The sequence below is a fragment of the Rhipicephalus sanguineus genome, chromosome 9 (genome assembly GCF_013339695.2).
Source record: "Rhipicephalus sanguineus isolate Rsan-2018 chromosome 9, BIME_Rsan_1.4, whole genome shotgun sequence".
NCBI lineage: Eukaryota > Metazoa > Arthropoda > Arachnida > Ixodida > Ixodidae > Rhipicephalus > Rhipicephalus sanguineus.
The window spans coordinates 149,549,311-149,572,185 of NC_051184.2; the positions used below are offsets into that span (position 1 = coordinate 149,549,311).

Sequence of the window (22,875 nt, forward strand, 5' to 3'; positions counted from 1 at the left end):
TTATGCTTATACTTGTCTGTTATAACGGAGAATGCACGCACGTTTCACGAACCCATGTGCATGTGTGGAAGAGATTCTCTTTGTGTGTGGAAAACAGTTCTTTAACAGGGTCATCATGACCGTGATCAGTGAGCACCAGAAGCGTAGCAGCACGAGTTGTTTTCTTTCATCCGCTCTCATTCAAACCTCTCACAATCTCTTCCTGATCAATAGTTCGCCTTTTTATCTTTATAAGTGGCAGGACAGCACTTAATTCTCAATGTTATTTTTCAAATTCCCTTTCATCTCAATCTAGCTCTCGAACCAGCTGGCTTTTTTTTAAAATCTTGACAAGTGGCAGTGCAGCACATAATCATCCCCTTTGATCTACACCTCTTACAACATCTTTTTGCACGCGCACCCCTTACAAAAATGCACTTTGCGTGTCAATTGACCCCGAACCGAGGCCTTTTTGACTCAATAGCTGGTCAATTAAACGGCAGCTTCTAATGAGTGCCCTCAATAAACATTGAATTGGCATTAGGTTTGAAATATTCAGTTGACTCTCACTCATTTTATTTTTAATTGACATACATTAAGAAAGTTTTAATTGACCCACGGTCACTACACATTTAATTGACCTAGTATTGAGCGCTCTCAATGAGGGATGTTGACACCTACATTAGCCTCTGGGGTAGAATTCACAAAACTTATTGTGTGTGTGTGTGTGTGTGTGTGTGTGTGTGTGTGTGTGTGTGTGTGTGTGTAGTTTTCTCTTACGCATATTTTTCAATTTTTCTGTAAGACACGTTCGTTAATAAGGGTCCTGAATTAGGCATAAACCAAACTTGAGGATACAGTTACAACACTCAGTGGAGCAGCATTGTATTACATAAAACTGCATGCAAGCATATGCTTTCTTCAGGCACTGACTGTGCGGCGCACGTGTTTCTGAACTGCGTAGACGGATCGTGTCGCGGTCAAGTGCGACACGCACGTGCATTTGCTTGAATGATGCGCTAAAATGCTGCCTTCCAAAATTAGCAAAAAATACGCTTGATTCAATGTTTATCGGAATGTGTATTCAATGCTTTGACAAGCAGTGTCTTTATTATTATTATTTTATTACTATTTATTCATGAGAAGTACGATAAAAATGGGGATAACACACGTCGTGGTAGCCGGCTTACGCGAAAAGAATGCGGATTCGGCGATCGCGTCTTTCAACGGCCGTGCATTTTTTAAGCTGCTCTCCCCCGTGGGGGGAAAAAGGCGCGCCCTTTTGTTCCGAAACTCCCCTGTCTGGTAAGTGGCGGGGCGGTAGTCTTTGCACGTGGCGAGACCATGAGGGGCGAAGAATTTTGAGAACGCATGTCGCAAACTTTCGCTGCACAGGTGCAAGGAGGCCCGTCTACTGTTGCGATCAAGAAAATAACGCGAGAAAAGATCAGTTTGTATTTTATAGGGTGCTAATATTGCGCCATGAAAACTTAATAGTTCACAAATAACCTTCGCAGAATTTATTGGCAGTTACACCAGTGTAAATTTCTGACGGTCACTTTAGTTCTTGTTGTGTATCCCTCCGCGCCGCACTTTCTCCTTCAGAATTGCTCACCAGCGTCACAAGTGCGGATCGTGTTCGTCACTTGCGATCTCTCTTGCTCTGATTTCGTGGACATCGAGTACCGCGATGTGCACAGGCTATCAGCGAAACAGTGAAGAACATACTTCGCTCATGTGCTGCAATTGTGGCCGTACATGGAAGTTTGTTTCGGCGGAACGGTTGTTCACCAGACCCAGCATCGCAACTTTCCTGCGGAAAAATGGACACCTCAGCTTACATGCAAGACTCCATCGCAGCTTCCCTTCTGCAAAGCTGCAGAGACAGATACCGTCACCATGATGTGCCATCAACATTTTCTGTATTTGCTGGATCTCCAAACAACGCGCCTCTGTCGATTATCTTTGAAGGTAAGTTTATCATTTTCACTGCATTCGTACGTTCTACTCGAAAGTCATGAAAACTGAAAAAAAGTATTGTGCGTTGGATGTTGTATCAGTATGCAACTACGTACCTATTGTGGTTTACATTATTAAACCGCCCTCTTCTAGCTAGTTTATTTTTTATGACAAGATTTTCTTTCTTTTTTGTATTTCTTACAGGCAGGCCTTGCCCTGGTTATTGGGAAACAGGCGCTACGCCAACTAAGTGATGGCATTCGTCCCGATTGGAGTTTTCGTAAAAATAAATATAGATGTTAACAGATCTGTTTTTCCATTTTGACTTGAACACTTTACAGAACACCGAAGATCCGCTGCAGCTTACACAATGAAGAAATCACAGCATCTGCATCACTGTGCATGTGCGTGTATGGTGCCGTTTTATTGCGGAGATGCTTAAACATTTAAATAAATATTCAGTTACCAAATATTCTTGCCTGATCGTTTTTCTTCAAGTATATATGTAAGTGCAACAGTGAATTCTTATATTCTTATAATTAGACTGCTGCGAGATATCATTACAGCTTGAATTGCTGTATATATTTGCTTTTATTACACGTTTCATAAACTGGCATGTCTTTATCAATATGTTCCTTTGCTGCCCGTCATTTGTGACCCAAATCGCAGATTCGGCCCATGTTACCCATATCACCTGTAACGCCTATATAATCACCTATACGACCTATATCACCTATACAACCTACATCACCTATAAACCTGTATCACCTATAAAGCCGTATCCCCTATACGACCTGTATCCAATAACATCATATGTATGGGTCATGTATATATAGGAATTTTCAGTAGGGATAGTACAGCTGATTTAAATCGTGGATGCCTCTTACGAATAAATGATCTATGATGCCTCCTGTCCTGGACGTGGCAGCGAGATCTTGTAATGCCCTGTACACATGCAAGCCGTCTTTCATGCAGTGGAATAACCAGGCATTGTTGGGTTGTGATAAATCAATGTTAAAGTTACCGGTAATGATGAAGGGCCTAGCTCTCTCGGCAGAGTAATTGTAGGAAGCACTGACCACGGTTTTCGCGTACTCCACGTGGTCCACGCTGCGGACAACGTGGACGTGTTGATGGTAGTTGAGCGTCTTCCACGGGTGTTCTGTGTTCAGCTTCCTCACTTTCCTTGCGTCCGCCGCCGTGGCGTAGCGGTTACGGTGCTCGGCTGCTGACCCGAAGGTCGCAGGTTCGATCCCGGCCGAGGCGGTAGCATTTTGATGGAGGCGAAATGTTAATGTCCGTGTACTGTGCGATGCCAGTGCATGTCAAAGAATACCAGATGGCCAAAATTTCCGGAGGCCTCCACTGCGGCGTTTCTCATAATCTTATTGTGGGTTTGGGACGTAAAATCCGAACAATTATTATCATAATCACCTTCCTTGCGTGTCGATGTGCATGTTCGCGCTTACTGTTTTGATTGAGACTCTGTATCACCTTTGGCACATACCCGGATAACATGAACTCTGGTATGCGGGTATTTGCCGCACGTGACTGAGAGAAAAGGTTTCATGACGTACTCGACAGGTAATTTGCGTTATTCATGTCACGACCAGTGAATCGTGTTCGTCATACACTGATCCTCTGCTATGCCAATTTCGGTATATAACAACTTATAGAGACGACCAGGAGAGCGCCTAGACGTAAGCGGCTAGATAGATAGATAGATAGATAGATAGATAGATAGATAAATAGATAGATAGATAGATAGAAACGGCCAAAGTGCCTGAGGTTTGCAAAGAAATGTTTCGCATTTAAAAGTGATTTGAGCCTTTAGAGTACGGCTGAGATTGTGTCAAGCGTTGCTGGCTCACCTTGGGAACTTTCATTCGAAGAACGGAGATTGATGCCATCGCCATCTATGGTGAGCTGCAGTCGAGTTGACATGATGTAGTCCACTCCCAGAATTATTCCAGCGGGTTAGTCTTTGGAGACGGAAACAGCGGCAAGTAACTTGCTCCCGGCTTCGTTGAGTAGCCGCAGGTCCCCCACACCTACAGGGAATGCGCTGCTGCCGAGGCCGCGTAGGGGCGGCTCTGTCCAATGCTGCAGGGTGTCTGGGGCGTGACGTCGAAGCAGCGCCGTTCGCTGGGCTCTAGTATTCATGAGTGCCCAGAAATCACGGATGCCGTCGACGCGGACCACAACTGTGCTTGTGGGCAATACTTGTATCCATGCCCAAAGCGCGCGCACCGAAAGCATCCGAACCGCGTGGTGACGGATTCCTGTGGAGAGACTGTAGGAGAGCTCAGCATCAAGCAGTTTCCTGCAACTCTAAGGGATGTCGGATAAAAGCCTGTCGACTGTGCCATGTCTCTCGTCGACTGCGCCAGTCAAGAGAGAATATCCCCAGGCTGGGCCGGCTGCTCTTAGTCTGCCCCGCTTCATCTTTCTCATTCTTCTTCGTGCCAATTCCCGAGCCCGTCGCCGCTCTTCGTCATTTATATATATATATAATATAAAGAAGATTTATTCAACGTCGAGCTGATCGTAACGCAGCGTAGAGCATTGTAATGAAGAGGAAGTACTCCGGCGCAGAAGCAGCAGCTTCGATGGTGGAGCAGAGCATCGCGCTAGCGGACTGTGCTCGGTGCATTACGCGACAAATTATCAGTTCTACGCCCAATAAATCTCCTTTATATTTGGTGGAGCCGTGCTGGGTAACGTTTCCTCTACAACCCTGGATCCTAGTTCTCGGAGTACTTACTCTTCGTTACAATATGTATTCATATAATCTGAACCGTTACAGGTGCGGCTACTGTCATGCGCGCACGTCACCAGAACGTCGAACATTCCCGATTAATGTAGATTGTTCTCGTAAACTTGAGCGCGCAACGCAAAATGCAGAGTTTATTTTAGAACTTGCGCATTTATCAATGATAAGCGTAGAATGCTTGATGTCATATCTATAGATACAGACGCAGCTTAACGCTGATCAGATTATTCGACGACCGAAGACCGTCTGGGCCGATAGCGTTGAACTTTGATTGTCATTCTTTTTATGGGCGCAAGTTCGCCCAATAAAGAGTTTCATTTTTATCCGCTGTGATTGCTTTGTTCACCGTCACCACCACGTGACATCTGGTGGAGGCGTTGGTTCGTTCATATTCCACACACCCAAGAAAAGCCGTGAAACGAACCCTGGCCGTAAAGACGACGTCAAAGCCATCCCGGGTCAACGGGCTAACGCAGGCAAGAAGAAATGCCACCATAATACGCGCCTTTACCTGACAAGACCAAGAAGACCACAACCACCACATCGTCGACTATAGCAGCAGTCATGGCATCTACCCCTATACTGCTGCAGCAACCAAGGGAGCCGCCAGTCTTCCGCGGATCATCTTTTGAAGACCCGGAAAATTGGCTGGAAATGCATGACTGTGTTGCCATCAACAATTGAAGCGTTTATTTCTAGTTGGAAGACGCAGCCAAGTCCTGGTACGAGAATCGTGAGTCCACACTTCAAACCTGAGATTTGTTTCGCAGCGCATTCTTGGACGCCTTCACGAGCAGCGTACGCAAGGAAAGAAAGCTTTGCTGGAGACGCGGATGCAGCTGCCGCATGAAAACGTCATGATGTTCACAGAAGAAATAACCCGATATTTCGGCCACGCCGACGCTGACATGCCTGAGGAGAAACAAGTTCGTTTCTACATGCGAGGTGCAAAGCAGGAGCTGTTTGTGGGAATAATCCAAGACCGCCCAGGAATTCCTATCGGAGGCAACAACGATCGAGAAAACTCTAGAAATGCGCACCCGACAGTACAATCGCTGATTAATTGGTGAAGCCCTTGGTTTCAACTACCTGCGCGAAACTGCCCAAGCCATCTGGTGAGAGGAGCTGCGCAAACTCTTACCTTCACCACAGCCTCAAGTGGACTCGATTGTAGAAATCGTACGAGAAGAAATTAGGCAGTCAGTTGGGGTTTCTGAGCCAGCGCAGACTCAACCTGAAGCCATCGCTTACGTCTGCTGCCCGCCGTCGCGACCCACCCACGTGGCAGCGCCAAGACGTAGCACCACCGCGATTCCGTTGCCAGCTCCCGCCGCCACCTTATACGCCATCTCGCTTGTCTGCCGGCCAGTGCTACATGCCGAGGAAGACCGATGTATGGTGCGCCCCTGAGCACCGCCCGCCCTGCTACCACTGCGGTGACGCCAGCCAGACCTACCGCCGGTGCCATTACCGACAGATGGGGTTGCGCGGTTTCGCCGTCAACGCACCGTGTCTACAGCGAGGTGAACAACTACGGACACCGCCGACACCCTTGATGGAGCGCAGTGGACACCCGGACGAGCACCCCAACGCCCATCGTCAGGCCGCTAAGTCTAAGGGCAGCATCCGATGGAGGTGCGGTTGCTGTACTACCAAATACCCAGCATCCTCCGCCAGCGACGACGACGCTCCTACGAAATCTTCAGAACACGACGCCAGCCCTGCAGAGCCCTGTAGACAGAATTTCACCACCGGAACAAGACTTGCCGCTGGGACGTAGAAGCAGCGGATGAAGCCGACGCAGCCATGGTCCGACGCCGCGACCTAACCGTAACGCCAGACGACGAACTAGTGACCTCGAAGTCCTTATCAACGCCCACAGTGTCATCGCTTTGGTTGAGACCGGCGCCGACTGCTTCGTCAGCAGTGGGCCTTTCGCTGCGAAGTAGAAGCAAGTTAAGACCACCTGGGAAGGCGCTGAAATCAGCACAGCGGGAGGCATAACCCCGGCTGGAATCTGCACAGCGAGAGTCACGATTAATAGCCCAAATAATCCTACGAGCTTCGTGATTCTTGAGCAGTGCTCGAGAAATGTCATCCTTGGCATGGAATTGTTAAAACTACACGTTGAAGTAATCGATTTAAGAACGAACTCGATAACGTCATTATCTGAAAAAGCGACGTCGCTGGTACAGACCTGCGTGACGATTCCTTGAACGTTCTCGAAGATCAAGTGACGACTCCGTCACGCTCCGGCGTGATGGCAGAAGTTGGCACGAAAATTTCAGCTGCAAAGAAGTCCTTATCGAGAGTGATCGGCACCTATAGATACACCATAAAATTTGTGTCGCACGCGAAGTTGCTGGAATGGGATACTGACAAACTTTAGCCACGAGTACAAGCACCTCAACAAATGCGCAACGATAAAGTATGTAAAGAAAATTGTGGCCGTCAGCGATGCCTTCGCCTTCTCGGGTGCTGCCGAAGCTACAACGGTAACCCGAACACCTCAACCAACATTCCACATCAACCCAAGCCTTCCCACTTGCAAATACGAACAGCTTCGAACAGTTCCCGTTCGAACGAACAGTTCGACAGTTCAGGGGCTGTATTTCGTCGTCGGAAGAGTTCGGCAAACGCTACTTAGGAAGCATCGTATCAAAACGGAAAAAATATTTGGAGGAAGCTTGGACTTCCCTCACGAGTAGAACGCTATAGCGTAATTGGGTTCCGTTCGCATCTCTTCAATCAGTAGCCGCTTCTCTTCTCCGTCGACACCATGCCGCAAGGAAAGGAACGTGTGTACGCGTAACATCAGGTATTTCAAGCTATCCTACAGTGTCTCCTGCAAGTACAGTTGCGAAGCGCCAGCTACGACATAATTCTTACTTTTGCGAATCAGCGAAGTACCGACAATGCGGCAGTAAGGCAAATCGCGAGACTACGCAGCTGCTCAGTTTCTTGAAGCTTTCCCTCATGATTATCATTAAATATGCATGAGCGAGTGTAACGGGTGGGCCTTTAAACCCTTCACTCGTTGTGCAATTCACATGCTATGGCACCAGGCGCGATTCTACACTTCTGCCACACAACATTACATGCGTTAAGGAGACTCCGCTATTACATGACATTCGTGTCGGATATTTCAATTCAGAAGCAGTTCCAAGCAATGAGATGGCTCTGTGGCTGAACACCTGCTGGCGACGTGGAAGGCTTGGGTTCGATTCCCACTTGAACCAAAGCATTCTTTTATTTTTTATGTGCATCTGTCTAGAATTTTCGTTCAAAGGGGTCATGAACCACTTTTCCTAGTAATAATCTAATGACCTCAGTATCGGAGCTTACTGCCCCCCGAATCGATTGCCGCAAAAATTTCTCGAATCCGTCAAGAATGAGCGGAGTTACGGGGGTTTGGCGCACGCTCTCAACGCTTTCTCTCTTTTCTCGTGCCGACGAGCGCACTGGAAGCTAAACAGGGAGAGATGGCACGGGCATAGAGTTAATATCTGACTCTAGAGGAAAAGCTGGGCCGCGAGACCTATAACCACAAGAACGCTGACATCTTGGAACGTTGTCATTCTTGCCATCACATATCAATCCTAAAGAAGCATCTGCACAATTAAAAACTTGCGGATATTGTTTTGTGTTTATTTTGAATACTTCTACGAAACAATACGACGGCTATTTATGCAATTTACTGCGCGCGGAAAGGAGCGTTTGCAGGCTGATTAACTAGATGGCACCACCATATCAACACTCGCGAGTATGCGAGTGTGTGCTTGCGGCCGATTGCGCCGGTTTGCGCGTTGTGTTAAAGACCCTCAAACTTCGTTCGCGTCGTATATCTCGTAGTTGTCATAGTGTCCCGTTGTGTGCGTTTTCTGTCGCCGCATATACCACTCGACTTCATGTGACAGCCCTTTTTTCAAGCTGAAAACTTCAGTGCAAACTAGGACGGACGGCAAAGAAGAGATGAGACAAGCCCTGAAAGTTATTTACGAACTAGTCGCAAGCGATTTTTTTAGACTTTTTAACGGCGATAAAGCTTCGTGGGCCGTGTAACTTTAGTTTCGATTGAAGCTTTCGGGAGATGTCTCACTCACATTCGCCGCTGCATGCTGCAATCGACATTTTTCTGCTTTACGGCTCTCTGCGCTGAACTACGGCAGCAATGAGTTGAAAAAGAATGTGGATACAGGTGTCTCGCCATTGCAAGTCAAATCAGCGCGCGACCACGGCCTACGGACTACGGACTTTACTTCGAGCTGTGCCAGCGAACGGAGAAACTTTGGTAGGGAGTGCCTAGTAAAAACCATGCACAAACAGGTGGAAATTTTAACTGTTATCAACCGGACCAGCTGCACAGACAACCGTACACTAACACACGGCTTCACGCATCAAAACACAGCTGATGTTCTCTGAACAGCGCGTAGCTAGCTGGCTTAGGTTGGTAGATTAGAACTGATTACTACCGTCAAATATAGCGAGCGTCTCAGGGTCTGGCAACGCTGGCAACGATCGCTTTGTTCCATCATGGCGGAACCCATGCGGTTATAGGTTTCAATGCATGGGCCCTATGGGGAGCTTTTCCTCTAGAGTCAGTATATTAACTCTATGGGCACGGGGGTAAGAAGTTACGTCAGCGAGCGTCATGAAACGCGATCGTTTTCCCGCTGTGATTCGCATACGCGAGCGCGGCTACCGTGGAAAGTTAGCAGACTGAGGAGTGCGGCGCGGGCAAGTGGCGGCACCCCGTGGCAAGAAGCGCATCTCATCCGGCTATCGGCCAATAAGCATGCTATGTCTCCGCGACGTCAACGTGCAGACGCCTCGCCCACCGACGAGAGTGAGAAACGGCCTCTGTTTGAAAAGAGGGCGCCTGAGGAAACGGCAACTTCGCGCTCCGCTTGTGGCCTTACGCGGCGCGCACGACTGTAATATTTTGCACAGCAGTTCATAGCCGTGTCAGCTTACCGCGGGATGTGTTTTTTTTCAACAAGCCCAAGGGGTGCTTCATGACCCCTTTAAGGACAACGCTGATTTTTCGCTCCCAACCAAACATGCCGACACCGACACCGGAATTTCTGCGAAACGAACTTTTTAACGCTATCGCATTAACAATTGGCGCCGCTTTAACTAAGCCACGCAAGGCTGGGTCACAGAAGAGCTGGTGAGCACATAGTTGGTTCAGGCTTAGTTCTGCTTTTACCTCTCACCTCACTCTTTCCCACCCCTTGCTATATTATACTATGGATGGCTATGGTGGAGGAAAAACAGCGCTAAAAATTGGGGGACCCTTAAGCTTCGCCTTTAAGAGTTGAACGCGATAGCGAAATCCACTTCAACAAATAAGTGCATACTTATTAATGTGTATTGTTACACACACGCACGCACACAGACACACACGCGCGCGCGCGCGCGAATGGTACAGGTTTTTGATCTAAAGCAAGAGTCGCATGGCCTCCAAGATATACGCCGCGCGCTCGCCATCTCGGAGGCCATGAAGAGTCTCACAATGCCTCACAGATGGCAGCACATTATCTAGAGTTTGCTGTTTGCTTGATCAACGCCTCCGCAAGCCGGCGTTGGCTTGATATGCTTTCCGCTAGATGGACATAGTTGTCCATTTTCGTTTGAAAGTTCGTTTGTGTTTTTAGCGGCAATGGCTGCACTATCCCGGCCTTTTTCGACGTAGTTTGATGGCCTCCCAAATGCGCCTACAAATCGCCGAATGGGCTCGTTTTCGTCGTGACACCTGCCGAATAAAATGCGTTAGGAGACTCCTTCCACTACATGGCATTTTTGTAGTGTTTTTTTTCGAAGCAGCTGCAAGTAACATCGTGGCTTTGTGGTAGGACATCTGCTTGCCACGCGAACGGCCCGGGTTCGATCCTCAATGAGACGGAAGATTTTATTGTTTATTTTATTTGCTTCTTCCTCGATTTTTCGGTCACAGATGATTTTTCGCTCACAACCAACGGTGCCGACACCGACGCCGACGGCGGAATTTCTACGACACGAGCTCTCTAACGCTATCGCGTGAAAAATGGACGAGGACTGAGGAAGAAAACACGACACAGGCGCTGATCGTCGCCTGTGTCGTGCTTTCTTCCTCAGTCCTCGTCCATTTTTAGCGCTGTTTTTCCTTCACGATGATGAATCACCAACTAGCACAAGTTTCTCTTCTACTATAGACGGCTATGCTTACTTTTAAAGGCGAAGCATTTCTTTGCGAACCTCAGGCACTTTGGCTGTTTTCTATCTACGTATCTATCTATCTATCAATCTATGTATCTAGCCGCTTACGTCTAGACGCTCTCCTGGTCGTCTCTATAAGTTGTTATATACCAAAATTGGCATAGTAGAGGATCAGTGTATGACGAACACGATTCACTGGTCGTGACATGAATAACGCAAAATACCTGTCGAGTACGTCATGAAACCCTTTCTCTCAGCCACGTGCGCAAATGCCCGCATACCAGAGTTCATGTTATGCGGGTATGTGCCACAGGTGACACAGAGTCTCAACACAGTAAGCGCTAACATGCACATTGACACGCAAGGAAGGTGATCATGATAATAATTGTTCGGATTTTACGTCCCAAACCCACAATAAGATTATGAGAAACTCCGCAGTGGAGGCCTCCGGAAATTTTGGCCATCTGGTATTCTTTGACATGCACTGGCATCGCACAGTACACGGACATTAACATTTCGCCTCCATCAAAATGCTACCGCCTCGGCCGGGATCGAACCTGCGACCTTCGGGTCAGCAGCCAAGCAACGTAACCGCTACGCCACCGCGGCGGACGCAAGGAAAGTGAGGAAGCTGAACACAGAACACCCCTGGAAGACGCTCAACTACCATCAACACGTCCACGTTGTCCGCAGCGTGGACCACGTGGATTACGCAAAAACCGTGGTCAATGCTTCCTACAATTACTCTGCCGAGAGAGCTAGGCCCCTCATCATTACCGGTAACTTTAACATTGATTTATCACAACACAACAACGCCTGGTTATTCCACTGCATGAAAGACGGCTTGCATGTGTACAGGACATTACAAGACCTCGCTGCCACGTCCAGGACAGGAGGCATCATAGATCATTTATTCGTAAGAGGCATCCACGATTTAAATCAGCTGTACTATACCTCGTACTTCGCTGCACTTAGTATCCTGGTTGCCGCGATCAAGAACGGTTCCGATAACAAGTCTGGGACCAGCTGCTGGTGCTCACTGATCACGGTCATGATGACCCTGTTAAAGAACTGTCTTCCACACACAAAGAGAATCTCTTCCACACATGCACACGGGTTCGTGAAACGTGCGTGCATTCTCCGTTATAACGGACAAGTATAAGCATAACAACTGTAACGCAACTATAACAACCGCGCTGTGTTCCTTCTTTCTCTTGTTCGGATTCGCGCTATCCAATATTGAAAATATAAGCTCTGCATGTCAGCTTACCGCTTGTGGTTTTGGCAACGCCCACGTCGCTGTTGGCATCGTTACGCAACTGTAAAGAATTGGTCACATAACACATATGCGATTATTCAACATATGTGTGTGCGTATACCATTTGCACATTTCTGTAGCGTCATTTCTTAACGTTTCGCTCAATGTGAAAATTTACGCCGCAGTAAACTTCCCGCGCGTGCTTCGCATAACATCGATACCCATGATACGTGGGATCTGCCGAATTTTGCCCCCCTTGTTTTAACACGAAAGTGTTTTATGCCGGGGGTCACCAAGGCTTCAGTGATGTATTTCCGTTACGGACATGACGTCGACAAAATGGACGCTAACGGATGAGAAAGAAAAAAACTACAAGAAAAAGTTCCGTCTCGGCACTCGAGCCCATGACCTCTCGGGCCGCAACGATAAGCACCCGGCGCACTTACGACTAAGCCACCGAGAACGACACACCATAAACGCGCCTTATCTCTCTCACACATTCTCTCTCACATGGCGCTCTCTGTTGCCGGGCCTAGGCGGTGCCGCCGTCTTTGAGCGGTGACGTGAAGTAATGCGTCATGACGCTCGCAGAGTTAATATACTGACTATGGAGGAAACGCTCGGCCGCAAGACCGCTAACCCCAATAAAGCTGAAATCTTGGAACGCTGTAATTGTTGCCTTCACATTGCTTTAAAGACGCGCCAAAATTAGCTGTATATAGCTCTCACAATACTGGCCATATCAATCCTAACTAATCCTAAGACTATTGTTCTGTGTTTATCTTCAATACATTTACGAAAGAATACACTGGCTATTTATGCAATTTACTCTGTGCACAAAGGAGCGCTTGACCGTTGGTTTACTGGGTGGCACCACTATATCAACATCAACACACGAGAGTGCGAGAGTGTGTGCTCCCGGCCGATTGCGCCGGTTTACGCGTCGCGTTGAATCCCCTGAAGCTTCGTTTACGTCGTGTATATCGCAGTTGTCATAGTGTCCCGTCATGCGCGTTTCCTGTGGCCACGTGCCAACAACTCGACTTCATCTGACAGCCTTTTTTCTTTCAAGCTGAAAACTTCACTGCAAACCAGGACTGACAGCAAAGAAGAGACGAGACGAGCACTCAAACTTATGTACCAACTAGGAGCAACCGAAGTTTTTTATAGTCTTTTTAACGGCGATAAACTTCGTGTGCCGGGTAACTTTAGTTCTGATTGAAGCTTTCCGGTGACGTCTCACTCACATTCGCCGCTGCATGCTGCAATCGACATTTTTCTGCTTTGTGGCTCTCTGCGCTGAAATACGGCAGCAATGAGCTGAAAAAGAATGTCGATACAGGTATCTCGTCATTGCAAGTCGAAGCACTGCGCGACCACGGCCTACGCTATTTGCTTCGAGCTGCGAATCCGTCGATTGACTCTCGTACCAGCAAACAGAGAAAGTCTATTCGCTATGCATTATTGGTGAGGCGTGCCTAGTAAAAACCATGCACAAACACGTGGCAATTTCACCTGTTATCAATCGGGCCAACTGCACAGACAACGCTACACTAACACACGGCTTCATGCATCAAAACACAGCAAATGTTTCCTGACAGCACCAACAGCGCGTAGCTGGCTTAGGTTTGTACAACAAACCTGATTACTACCGTCAAATATAGCGAGCGTCTGAGGATCTAGCAACGTTCGTTTTGGTGGAGTACATGCGGTTACATGTTTCAATCCATGGGCCCTATCAAGAGCTTTTCCTCTAGAGTCAGTATACTTACTCCGTTATGACACTTACTAGTGCCGATAAGGAACGATTCGGCGATGACGCAGTTAAAGCATGACCCCGAGATTGGGCGCAACCTCAGAGGTCATGTTTAAAGCGTCTCGATACCAGCGGGAAACACTGGCCGCGCAGACATCGGGAAGTCGCCCTAGACGCAGTTACGTTGTTTGCCTTTCTCTTCATGTCAGCGGCTCGTTGTCGCAGTAGTGCAGTTTACCGCATGTGCCAACGGAGTTTGTTCACCACCGACTGCTTCGAGGACGATGGCATCGATTAATAAAACAGCTGCATGGGCGTGGGAGAAAGGTAATGGTGGCGACGTGCGAATGTCGTGCCTTGGGAAACGAGACACGCCAGCGGGACGTGTAACGGCTGCGCGCGTTCGCGGCTCAAGCTATGAAACTTTGCCTCCCGTGTTGCTGAAGCGCTCTGTGGTAGCATATGCATGAACACCGGCATAGGTTACCCTATTATTCGGGAGCGCACACCATGCGGTGTCCACGTATATGTTAAGAACTTCAGCTAGCGCAAGGGTTAAATCATGATCGTGGGCATCAGTCGTCGGCACGGGGATGTGCCACTAGGCGTCAATGTGAGTGTATCCACATCTTTAGCAGATTCGAGGTGAGGTGAGGGCTAGTTGGTGATGGAGCATACTTGATGAAAATTAAGCGCAATGGACGGGACAAAAGAAGGAGCACGCGGGACGAAGCGCTTCGTCCTGTGTGCTCCTTTTTTCGTCCCGTCCATTGCGCTTAATTTTCACCAAGTATGTATCCACATCAAGCGGTGCTACATGTGCCAATCAACAGTAGACATTGCACAAGCTTTCAATACCAGTGCACTATAAACAATCACCTACTTCTGTGACGACACCTTTCACTTTCGTGTAATACCGATTGCTATGACAGAGGGATCAGCCATCTCTTTTTGTAGGCCTACGAGGGAGTGCAATGCTCTTCAGCCAAATGTTGTAGAAGTACAATGTAATGTCGATCATTACCACGCTTTGTGTGTAGAACTGAAGGACAGTTGATCTAATGAAGTATGTACCCAGCCCCCCTTGCTGTAATGCCTCCAAATAGCGGTGCAAGTACTGAATAAATAAATAATAATTGAACGATGGTACAGCTTCCACACACCAATAAACCTTGCGCAAGCTCTCTTACATGCATGTACAGTAAACAATCAACTATACTCCTGTGAAGACATGTTTCACCTCCGTGTCATACCTATGACGGAGGGTTCCACCGTGTTTTCTTTCTACCAGGTGCTCATTGCTCTTCCGGAATATTGCCTACAGTGTGCAGCCTAAGTGAAGCTTGCCTGCCTGACAAAGGAATGCTCATACGCGCTTAAGAAAAACTGCCGCCATAAGAGATTGTAGAATTACTACTACTGAAAGGACGTTACCTGAACCAGCTTGAGCTTGAGCCTCACTTCTTCCTCGCTCTGGTTGTCGATGTCGGCCTTGAGACGCAAACTCTCGCCGCAGCAGTAGGCAGACCGTTCGAGGGCGCTACGCAAGCTCACCACGCCCCTCTGGCAGCAGAGGCAGCACACTGCTCGCTTGTCCTGGCCGACCAATGGTTTCTGCGAGAAGGACAGATCAACAAGTGCACGCGGCAAGTCGAGACGTGCTCACGAGATACTGCTCCTCCATGCAGTCGATGTGTGGGCCGATGATAGTGAAGTACTTCATGCCCTGCGGCGGCGACGCATACGGGATGTCCATTGTGACTTTGACGTAATAGCGCACTGTGCATGGCCGCGATTCGAACGAGCATGGCAGGCTACTTTCAGGCAGCTGGAATCGGAATGCGAACGCATGCTGGCCCCGTGGAAGTATAGGAAGGCTGCCGTCACTTTTTTCTGCATAGAGACACAACAGAGAGAGACTGAAAGGTGAAGGAAAAACAAGGGTTTTAGTCACAGGAAATCTTCAGTTAGCTACCCTGTACTTGGGAAGGGGAAAACGGGTGCGAAAGAATGAAATAGAAGAAGAGAGTTTGCGTAAAAAGACTACAAGTTATCACAATAGCACTATCTAATAGCAAAGCGCAACATAGCCATTGAACTGTCACAACTTGTCGTCAGACTGGTTTCCCCACGAAACTGCAGCGACGCCCACATAGAGCTCGCGTTGAAGAGCGCGTACGCCAAAGGGTGCGTGCCTCATTACCTACGACAAAAGCTTCATTCAGAAGCCACGGTTGTGGCTATTTCGCGCAAAGAAACAACAACGGAAGGGTTTAGGGGAGCGCAAACTTGTTGTTTGCCCCTGTTGTTTCTTTGTGCGAAATAGCCACAACCGTGGCTTCTGAATGAACATGAACCGACTAGCCCAACAACGTGTGCTTCTGGACAAAAGCTTCGTCTCTTCAGGCTGTGATATGACATATACCCGCTGATACGTTACGTGTTATGTGCGTATCAGCATTTTTTATGTGAAAGTGTTTTATGCTTGGATCCACCAAGGCTTCACTGACATAATCTGCGCCACGGATGACTTCGGTAAAATGCCCACCAACAGATGCCAAAGAAAAACCGGAAGACCAAGTTTCGTTAATTCGGATGACCTGGGAGTCAAACCCACGACATCTCGGTCCGCGACGACAGACGCCGAGCACTGTACCCACTGTGCTGCGACTTCACAAACGCGCCTTATATCTCTCACGCATTCTCCCTTTCATAGTGACCATGGTTTCAGACGGCGGTTTCACCGTCTGGGATTGGTCAAGTGAAGTACTGCATCACGACGCTAACGAGAACCGACAGAGAGCGCTTCGGTAGTTTCAGCTTTTGGTGCAGCGAGAGAGATGCCAGCGGGAAACAGAAATGGAATGCCTTTCCGCGTGCACGCCTGAAGATACTGCGACGTGCGTTTCTTATTATCACTTTTGCTGTATTCGGATTTCGCCCACAAAGACTGTCACCAACGCTCAGCGCAAACCGCGCCTCATTGTTCGAGAAGCTTCGCGATCATTGTAGATCGTTTTGTTAAGATTGCGCGCAAGAGGCGAACACTCGAGCTTATTCCAGAGCACGCGCGACAACCAGCGATAACGCTGGAATATTCGACGGCACATGTATAAATGCCGACGCGCTTCACCGCTTGTCAGTTTTTCGACGGTCGACGCCCTGTTCGCCGCTATCAGTGTACAGCGCGTATTGCTGTAGTTTGACTTTTCATTTGCCAGACACAAGTTCGGCCAAATCAACAGTTTCATCTTGAACACGCCGGCTGCTGTCTTCATCAACGTCACGACCAGGTGACATCTGATGGAGGTGCTGTTCGTCCATGTTTCAGACGCCCCCGTCAAGCCGTGAACCAAGCGCGAGTCGCAAAGAAGACGTCGACGCCAAGGACGAGCAGCGAGCAAGCCTCAGGAAACAAGGTCTACCGCCAGAGCACGGGCATCTACCTGAAAAGACCCGGCAAACAAAGACCCTGACCTCGACCACAGCGACAATGACAGCCGCTGTGCCACCCGCACCGATCCTTCTCCAGACGGCCAAGGAGCCGCCAACCTTCCGCGGATCATCGTTCGAAGACCCGGAAAGCTGGCTCGAAGCCTACGACCGAGTCGCCGTTTTCAATGCCTGGACCAGCGAAGACAAGCTACGGCATGTCTATTTCGCTTTGGAAGACGCCGCTCGGACCTGGTTCGAAAATTAAGAGCGAAGCATGACAACGTGGGACATTTTCCGCGACAGGTTCCTCATCACATTCACGAGTGTCGTCCGCAAAGAGAGGGCTGAGGCTCTGCTCGAGACCCGCGTGCTGATGCCGAATGAAAACGTGGCGCTCTTCACGGAAGAGATGACCAGGCTGTTCCGCCACGCAGACCCTACCATGCCCGAAAAGAAAAAAGTTCACCTTCTCATGCAAGGAGTCAAGCAGGAGCTCTCCGCTGGGCTGATGCGGAACCCACCCAAGACCGTTCAAGAATTCCTCTAGGAGGCGACAACAATCGAGAAGACGCTCGATATGCGCACTCGGCAGTACAATCGCCGCGCATTCCAAGACAGCGCGGCTGTTCATGCCCTCGGCTCCGACGACTTGCGCGAAACGATCCGATCCATCGTGCGAGAGGAGTTGCAAAAGCTAGCACCTTTTCCACCGCCCGAAGTGACGTCGATTGCGAACGTTGTACGCGAGGAAATCCAACAGTCACTGGGCGGCCTTAGCCGGCACCGCCGCAGCTGCAAGCAAAGAGCTATGCTGCTGCAGCTTGACGCAACGCCCCCCCTCTTCGCCCACGTCAAGACGCCGCGCCGCTCCAGCAGTTCCGCCGCCACCACCGACGTCATACCACCCGCCAGCCGGCCAGCGATACACGCCGAGGAAGACCGACGTTTGGCGCGCCCCCGACCATCGTCCACTCCGCTACCACTGTGGAGAAGCCATCCGCACGTACCGCCGCTGCCAGTATCGACAGATGGGACTGCGCGGCGTCCACAGAAGTGTGAACGACCACGAGACATCGCCGACTATCTGGCAGGAGCGCAGGGAACCCCCCGAGGACCTTCGCGATCACCATCGCCAGGCCGCTACGCCTCTCCCCAACGCCGACCATACACTGGCCCAACCCGGGGCCGGTCACCTAGCCCGCATCCGGAATACAAAGGGCAGCAACCGATGGAGGTGCGGTTGCTGTACGACGAAATACCGAAGACCCTCCGCCGCCGACGACGCCGCCACGACGAAGGCGTCAGGACACCACGCGAACCAGACAGAGCCCTGACGACAAAACCTCGCGGACCGAAGTAGACCTGACGACGCAACGTGGAAGCAGCGGAACAAACCGAAGTAGCCGTGACACGAAGCCACGACCTAACTGCAACTCAAGACGACGAACTAGCGACCTGGACGTTCTTATCGACGGCCACAGCACCACAGCCCTCGTCGTCATCATCATTCTGTCATCAGTGGACCGTTCGCCACGAAGCTGAAGAAAGTTAGGACAGCCTGGGAAGGCCCCGAAATACGGACAGCTGGAGGTCACCTCGTAACGGCGGAGGGAATCTGCACAGCGAGACTCACCATTAACAACCTGATTTATCCCGCGAACTTCGTAGTCCTGCAGCGTTGCTCGAGAGATGCCATCCTTGGTGTGGACTTCTTAGGCCTTCATGGTGCAATCATCGACCTAAGGTCCAAGTCGATAACACTGTCCACGGAAAAGGCACTACCGACCGCACACTACGCCAAGAAAGCACGCCTTGAATGTGCTGGAAGACCAGGTCACATTTCCCCTCGCTCCAGCGTCATCATTTTCGTCGGCACTCAGAAATGAGCAGACCTGGAAGGCGCCGTTGAAGGCGACCAGCACCAATTGATTAACCGCAAGATTTGTGTCGCAAGAGGAGTAGCAGGGCTGAGGGCAGGGAAAGCAACAGTATTCCTCACGAATTCCAGCAACGAGTACAGGCACGTGAGCAAAGGCAGAATGGTCGCCTACATCGAAGAAATCGTAGAAGCCAGCAATGCTTTCGGCCTCACCGATTCTCCCGAGCCTACTCCGACGAATCAAGCTCCGGAACCAGCTTTCGACGTCAAGCCAGCCTTCCGAAGCACAAACAAGAAGAGCTCAAAACCCTGCTCTTGGAATACAAGAATTGCTTTTTGTCGTCGTCAAGAATTCGGCAGACCCCCGTGGCAAAACATCCCATCATAACAGAGGAAAGTGCCAGACCTTTCCGTCAGAGCCCGTGCAGAGTTTCGACGCGAGAACGCGAGGCCGTGAAGAAACAGGTCGACTAAATGCTACGCGACGACATCATCCAGCCGTCGAAGACCCCGTGGGCATCCCCGATGGTGCAAGTGAAGAAGAAGCGTGGGACTCTATGTTTTTGCGTCGATTGTCGTCACCTGAACAGAGCCACAAAGAAGGACGTGTATCCTCTTCCCCGAATAGACGACACCCTGCATCGATTACACAACGCAAAGTACTTTTCGTCGATGAACCTCAAGACCGGTTACTGGGAAATAGAAGTGGACGAGAAAGACTGAGAAAAGACTGCCTTTATAACACCAGACGGCCTGTTTGAGTTCAAGGTCGTGCCTTTTGGTCTTTGCTCGGCACCTGCGACTTTTCAACGGGTTATGGATACAGTACTGGCCGCCTTGAAGTGGCAGACGTGCCTCGTGTACTTGGACGACATCGTTGTGTTTTTCTCAAACTTCGACGAACACCTTCGGCGCCTTGAAGCTGTACTTCAAGCAATCAAGACCTCCGGACTCACCTTGAAGCCTGAAAAGTGCCGCTTCGCGTACGAGGTGCTCTTGTTCTTGGGTCACGTGATCAGTAAGGATGGTGTTCTCCCGGACCCGCGGAAAACAGCTGCCATCGCTGTCTTCCTGACGCCCACCGACAAGAAGGCCGTACGCCGTTTTCACAGACGTTTCGTCAAGGCATTTTCACGGAGCGCGGAGCCACTGACGCAACTCACGAAGGCCAACGTCGAATTTAAGTGGGAAACGCCGCAGCTTCAAGCATTTCAAGAATTGAAACGAAGCCTTCAGATGCTTCCGATACTTGCGCATTTCGACGAATACACCGATACGGAAATTAACACCGACGCAAGCAGCGTAGGACTCGGCGCCCTCCTTGTGCAGAAGACCGACGGATTAGAAAGGGTCATCAGTTATGCTAGCCGGTCGCTATCAAAGGCACAAATCAACTATTCCACAACAGAAAAGGAGTGCCTGGCCATCATCTGGGCTACATTGAAGTTTCGCCCCTACCTCTACGGCCGGCCCTTCAAAGTTGTGAGCGACCAACACGCCTTTTCTTGGCTAGCTAACCTGAAGGACTCTTCAATTCGCCTCGCACGGTGGAGCCTACGACTTCAAGAATTTGACATAACCGTCGTTTACAAATCCGGAAGAAAACACTCCGACGCTTACTGCCTGTCTCGCGCCCCCGTCGACCCAACGCCGCAGGACGACCAGGAGGATGACTGCTTCTTGGGAACCATAAGTGCCGACGACTTCGCTGAACGACAGCGAGCAGACTCAGAACTCAGGGGTCTTGTGGAATACCTCAAGGGCACGACCACCGTTGTTCCGAAGGTATTCACGCGGGGACTGACGGCGTTTTTCTTGCGCAAAGGTGTTCTCCTTAAGAACTTCTCGCCGCTTCGAGCCGATTCCCTTCTCGTGGTGCCCTCGACAATGCGACCAGAGGTCGTGAAGGCTCTGCACGACGACCCGACGTCTGGACACCTGGATGTTTCTCGCACGCTCGCAAGAATACAGGAAAAGTACTACTGGCCCCGCCTTGCCGCCGACGTCACTCGGTACATAAAGACTTGCCGGGACTGTCAGCCACGCAAGACACCGCCGACAAGGCCAGTCGGACTTCTGCAGCCTATCGAGCCACCTCGACGGCCGTTTCAGCAAATCGGGATGGACTTACTGGGGCCGTTCCCGACGTCCAATGCCGGAAACAAATGGATCGTCGTAGCTACTGACTACCTCACTCGCTACGCCGAGACAAGGGCCCTGCCCAGAGGCAGTGCCGCCGAGGTAGCGATGTTCTTCGTCAAGAACATCGTCCTGCGTCATGGCGCCCCAGAGGTCCTCATCACCGACAGAGGTACAGCGTTTACTGCTGACCTAACTCAGGCAATGCTCAGGTACAGCCCAACAAGCCACCGCCGGACCACCGCGTACCACCCGCAGACCAACGGCCTGATCGAGCGTCTAAATAAGACCATCGCCGACATGCTGAATATGTACGTCGACGTCGAACAGAAGACGTGAGACGCCATCCTTCCGTACGTGACCTTCGCGTACAACACGGCCGTACAAGAAACGACGCAGATGACACCATACAAGTGGGTCTACGGACGGAGCCCGGCAACCGCGAAGTGCTGAGGTCAAATAATACCAAGTAATCGTCTACAAATCTAAACACTTTGAATACGTTAGTGCTTTTTACGCGCGTGGAAATTCGTTTGTCCAGTGAAGCTAAAACTATATCGCTAAGTATGGGTGCAGGGCAGGAACAAAAGCCCACTCCTTGCTCCGGAAAATTAAGGCAGTCCTCCCAACTTACGTAGGTCCTCCCAACTTACTTCGGGGTTTCCTTAATTCGGATTAGCTTTGTCGGGCTTCGCCTAATGCAGCCATACTGATCCATCCAACTGGCTAGGCATCTCAACTTACTCAAAATTTACATGTTCAAGATTAGCTTAATCCGGGCTAATCAGGATTTGCTAATGTGACCATACTGAGTCATCCAACTGGCTAGGCATTCGCAACGTACTCAACACTGACTTGTTCCGAATTAGATACATCCGGATTAGGTTAATCCGGCTTAATCCGAATTAACTGAATCCAGTCAGGTGTAATCTACCTCATGGCTAGACCATCTGATCTTGGTCGGCATTAGCGTAATTCAATTGAACACAACTTATTCGGTTCTGCGATTTGCGTAATTCGCCATAATCCCCACTAATCCGGCATAATCTGGCTTAACTGGTATCAGTCAACATTGATTGACATCGACAAGTGTTTTATTCATATAACCTAAAGGCCCATTCGGGCATTACATAGGGGTTTTTGAGACAGTTATATGGACAAAGTTGCAGATAAGACCATTGGTAATGCACACTGAAAATAGTAAACAATATAAAACATACTACTATTAGCAAGGCCGGGTGCAAGAAGATTGGTAACATGTTAAGACAAAGTTACAAAATCAAGGATGCTGAAGAGAGCGGGAGATAAAAAGAACACTCCAACTAAACACTGAAAAATAAATATACAATGAAAATTGAGCTGAAAAAATCGATTTGTACAATGAAAAGTGAAAGAAAGCACTTGTATATATACATACATGCACATACCCACATGTATAGGCTAGTCATACATTCAAGAAAATCTTCAAGTTATTAACAAAAGCGTCATGATCAGCGATC

At 49.5% G+C, this 22,875-nt stretch overlaps 1 protein-coding gene across 1 annotated transcript in view; it reads right to left on the reverse strand.

Moving 5' to 3' along the window:
* The window catches only part of LOC119404005 (arrestin domain-containing protein 3), a 518,482-nt gene that overhangs the window by 259,839 nt on the left and 235,768 nt on the right, over window positions 1-22,875 (reverse strand). Inside the window, exons 4-5 of the mRNA XM_037670636.2 lie at window positions 15,590-15,816; window positions 15,358-15,537 (exon numbers count right to left, since the gene is read on the reverse strand). Coding sequence (XP_037526564.2) covers window positions 15,358-15,537; window positions 15,590-15,816 — 407 coding nt within the window. The remainder of the gene's footprint in view (window positions 1-15,357; window positions 15,538-15,589; window positions 15,817-22,875) is intronic.